Genomic DNA, 4057 nt, shown 5'->3' with positions numbered 1-4057 from the left:
TGTCTGCCTTGTGTTTGCATCCTGGAGTTGTAACCTCTCCAGAGTAGAATAGAGGGAATTGGATGCTGGGATGGCATCTATAGGTATCTCAGCTGCAGAAGAAGCGACCTTGAAACAGGCGTGGCTATTGCCTGCCCAGCAACGCCCCCTCCTCCAGGGCAGTCAGGATGAGAAAGGAGCAGGCTTGCTGGTGGCTTGGAACCACACTGCCCAGTGAACTTTCTGTGACGATGGAAATGTCCCATATCTGTGCCGTCCAGTAGGGTAGCCACATGTGGATGTGGAGCGCTTAAAATGTGGCCAGTGCAACTGAGGAACAAATTTTTACTTTAATATATTTTTATTGATTTCAGAGAGGAAGGGAGGGGGAGAGAGAGATAGAAACATCAATGATGAGGGAGAATCATTGACCGGCTGCCTCCTGCACGCCCTACACTGGGAACTGAACCGTGACCTTCTGGTTCATAGGTCAGCGCTCAACCACTGAGCCACACTGGCCAGGCTGAGGAACAAAATATTTGGTTTTGTTTCATTTTAATTAACTATGAATAGCCACGTGTGGTTCCTGGTCGCCGATCTGGACAGTGCAGTCTTAGAACTTAGAAAGCCTGTCCTCTGCTTGCTGACTCCGTGGCCCTCCACCAATGGCATCATTACAAAAATAATCTTCCCTTGAACATACCTGGTTATTTTTATACTCATCCCAGCCTCTGATTGTTTTCTGCAAAAGCCTCTGGCTTTTATTTTGTTTTGTTTTGTTCTCACTCACTGTCTATCTGCAGACCACTGTGCTTTAGGGCAGGTTGGAGATGAGAAAAGCAGAGTGGCAGGACGGAAGAGACCAAGAGCAGGGTGAAACCTTTCCCTGGGCTGTGTGACCTTAGGCAAGGCCCTTAACCTCTCTGAGCCTCTGCTTCCCCATCTGTGGAAAAGGAGGGTGATTTCCAGGGTTGAGCTCCCCAGTGTAGAAATTCAATACATATAGTGATGATTGCTCTATGTGAATGTCCTTTGTAAACTATAAAGCCTTGTGAAAATATGAGGCAAAACATTGCTGTCAAAATTCTTTTTTTTTTTTTAAACAAAATGCTCTGAAACCTGAAGGAAGCTGCGTCAACCAGGCCCAGGAGACAAACCAAACTCTCAAAGCAATAAATCTGAACATTTTATGCCTTTTGCATTGTGCAAGCATCTTGTTGTTGGCCCTGAATCTATGAAATTGGGAGGAAGATTTGTTGACTGTCCCAGGGCTTCCGGGGGCTGGCCTGGCCTTGGGGGGTGCTCAGATCGGGGTGGAGGGTTGAAGGAGGATGCTGAGAGCGTGCCCAGGGATCTGGCCGAGAGGTGTCTCTGCTCTGGGGGAAGGTTGAGGTCCAATTCATATTTCCTCTTCATGGAGTCTGGAGTCTGGACAAATCCTGCAGGCAAAGATTCACAGAGGAGGAAACGGCGGCCCAGAGAGGCCTGCTCAGGTCTAACAGCGGCTCTTGGCCTCTGGGCAGCTCTATGGAAGCCCAGAGCTGAGTCCCAGGGGTGATCCTTTCTCCCAGAGGCTTGTAAACCCACCCGTCCCAGCACCCGCTGACCTTCCCAGTCCCAGCAGCACATCTCTCCAGCCCTGGGTCCAGAGACCGGCAGGGTGTCTGTGTCTTTAACAAAAAGCAAGTGTAATAAATAAAAGTTATCTGGTAAAGAAAACTTCCCTCATTTGTTTTCCAGGGGCTTTGGCTCATCAATCTTCCCCTCCTAACCTGCTTTGTGCTCTGTTAGCTTCGCTTCCTGACAGAACAGAATTTGCTTTTCTAATGGCATCTGCCGTATGCTGGGTGTCCCCAAACATTAATGGTAACGAGCTGGAAGGGGCACAGTTGGAAGCCAACACCAGATGTCAGGCCCTCAGCGGGTGCCACTGAGGATGTGGGGCCAGAGCACTGGGCAAGGGCTGGGTCCAGGACCCACAACTCCTGGTCCCTGGGAGTCATTCATCCAAAAGACATTGGCGTGCCCACCACGTGCCAGGTCCCACGGGGCGCTGGGGAGACGGGGCCCTGCGTGCATGGTGCTGTCATGGCTGGTTACCCATGAGGGACAGGAGTGGTGGGAGAGGCCAGCCCCTGCCCCACGCAGTCGGCTGGGTCATCCCCTGGGAGGTAAACATGGCAAGAGATTTGACTCCGATAAACCCATGTGCCAGAACTCAGTCCTCTTCACTTTAAAAAGAGGCAAATCGCCCTAACTGGTTTGGCTCAGTGGATAGAGCGTCGGCCTGCGGACTCAAGGGTCCCGGGTTCGATTCCGGTCAAGGGCATGTACCTTGGTTGCGGGCACATCCCCAGTGGGAAGTGTGCAGGAGGCAGCTGATCGATGTTTCGCTCTCATGGATGTTTCTAACTCTCTATCCCTCTCCCTTCCTCTCTGTAAAAAAATCAATAAAATATATTAAAAAAAAAAAAGAGGCAAATCATCCTCACCCCACCCGGTGGCTTGAGAGAAAAATGAGATCGCGTAGGGCACGCAACAGCCAGTGCCTTGCACTGTGGGTGCTTGGTGCCTGCTAAACCCCACTGACCTCCCACACCTGGCAGGTGCACCAGCACGGGGCTGGCGTCTCCAAGGACGGCGCTGCCCCCCTGGGCTCCGGCGCTGTCCCCCTGAGCTCCGTTCCGTCCAGAGGCTGCCCTCTCCTGGGAAAGTGCAGACAGAGCTCCCAGCTCCTGGGGACCTTGACATGAATGAGGAAGAGAGTGCCAATGGATCCAGGGTCCTGGGGACTTGACAGACAGGAAAATAATTCCTCCAGCTCCGCCCACCTCCATCCCCAGGTCACTCCCCAAGCATGCCCATGCCCAAAGCTGCTCTCCAGAAAAACCGCCAGTGGACCGGCAGGGTGTCTGTGTCTTTAACAAAAAGCAAGTGTAATAAATAAAAGTTATCTGGTAAAGAAAACTTCCCTCATTTGTTTTCCAGGGGCTTTGGCTCATCAATCTTCCCCTCCTAACCTGCTTTGTGCTCTGTTAGCTTCGCTTCCTGACAGAACAGAATTTGCTTTTCTAATGGCATCTGCCGTATGCTGGGTGTCCCCAAACATTAATGGTAACGAGCTGGAAGGGGCACAGTTGGAAGCCAACACCAGATGTCAGGCCCTCAGCGGGTGCCACTGAGGATGTGGGGCCAGAGCACTGGGCAAGGGCTGGGTCCAGGACCCACAACTCCTGGTCCCTGGGAGTCATTCATCCAAAAGACATTGGCGTGCCCACCACGTGCCAGGTCCCACGCGGCGCTGGGGAGACGGGGCCCTGCGTGCATGGTGCTGTCATGGCTGGTTACCCATGAGGGACAGGAGTGGTGGGAGAGGCCAGCCCCTGCCCCACACAGTCGGCTGGGTCATCCCCTGGGAGGTAAGCATGGCAAGAGATTTGACTCCGATAAACCCACGTGCCAGAACTCAGTCCCCTTCACTTTAAAAAGAGGCAAATCATCCTCACCTCACCCGGTGGCTCGAGAGCAAAATGAGATCACGTGGGGCACGCAACAGCCAGTGCCTTGCACAGTGGGTGCTTGGTGCCTGCCAAACCCCGCTGACCTCCCACACCTGGCAGGTGCACCAGCACTGGGGCTGGCATCTCCAAGGACAGCGCTGCCCCCCTGGGCTCCGTTCCGTCCAGAGGCTGCCCTCTCCTGAGAAAGTGCAGACAGAGCTCTCAGCTCCTGGGGACCTTGACATGAATGAGGAAGAGAGCGCCAGTGGATCCAGGGTCCTGGCGGAGGGGGGGGGGGCAGTGACTCCCAGCCCAGCCCCCCATGTGAGGGTGCCCTCCCCACCTCCCACAGAAAGGCTTCTGGACTCCTCCCGGCGGTGGGGAAGCGGGGCCCTGACAGGTGAAGGTGCCGTGAACACGCGCTCTCCATCCCCGGAGCCCAGGGGCTGGTGCCCAGCTGGTGTGCAGCCCGCCCTCCCCCGCAGGAGTCGGCGCTGAAGGCCCTGGGGACGGAAGGCCTCTTTCTCTTCTCCTCCTTGGACACTGACCGGGATCTGTACCTCAGCCCCGAGGAGTTC

The 4057-nt window shown here is 54.5% G+C and overlaps 1 protein-coding gene and 1 long non-coding RNA gene across 3 annotated transcripts in view; one reads left to right on the top strand and one right to left on the bottom strand.

Moving 5' to 3' along the window:
• The first annotated feature begins 514 nt into the window (after positions 1-514).
• Positions 515-4057, top strand: part of SEPN1 (selenoprotein N, 1) — a 17843-nt gene continuing 14300 nt past the window's right edge. The window contains exon 1 of the mRNA XM_014546863.1: positions 515-1344. Coding sequence (XP_014402349.1) covers positions 1169-1344 — 176 coding nt within the window. The 5' untranslated portion in view covers positions 515-1168. The remainder of the gene's footprint in view (positions 1345-4057) is intronic.
• LOC102245040 overlaps positions 1058-4057 on the bottom strand; it is a 3334-nt gene continuing 334 nt past the window's right edge. The window contains exons 2-4 of one of the 2 annotated variants that reach the window (XR_001363866.1): positions 3486-3716; positions 1587-1649; positions 1058-1418 (exon numbers count right to left, since the gene is read on the bottom strand). This is a non-coding gene — a long non-coding RNA (uncharacterized LOC102245040). Of the gene's footprint in view, positions 1419-1586; positions 2245-3485; positions 3717-4057 lie in introns of those variants that run through there. The other variant, XR_001363865.1, reaches the window with a different exon arrangement.

The sequence above is a fragment of the Myotis brandtii genome, unplaced genomic scaffold (assembly GCF_000412655.1).
Source record: "Myotis brandtii unplaced genomic scaffold, ASM41265v1 scaffold456, whole genome shotgun sequence".
Classification (NCBI taxonomy): domain Eukaryota; kingdom Metazoa; phylum Chordata; class Mammalia; order Chiroptera; family Vespertilionidae; genus Myotis; species Myotis brandtii.
The sequence above is the reverse complement of the archived record's forward strand: the minus strand, read 5'-3'. Positions and strand labels throughout refer to the sequence as shown.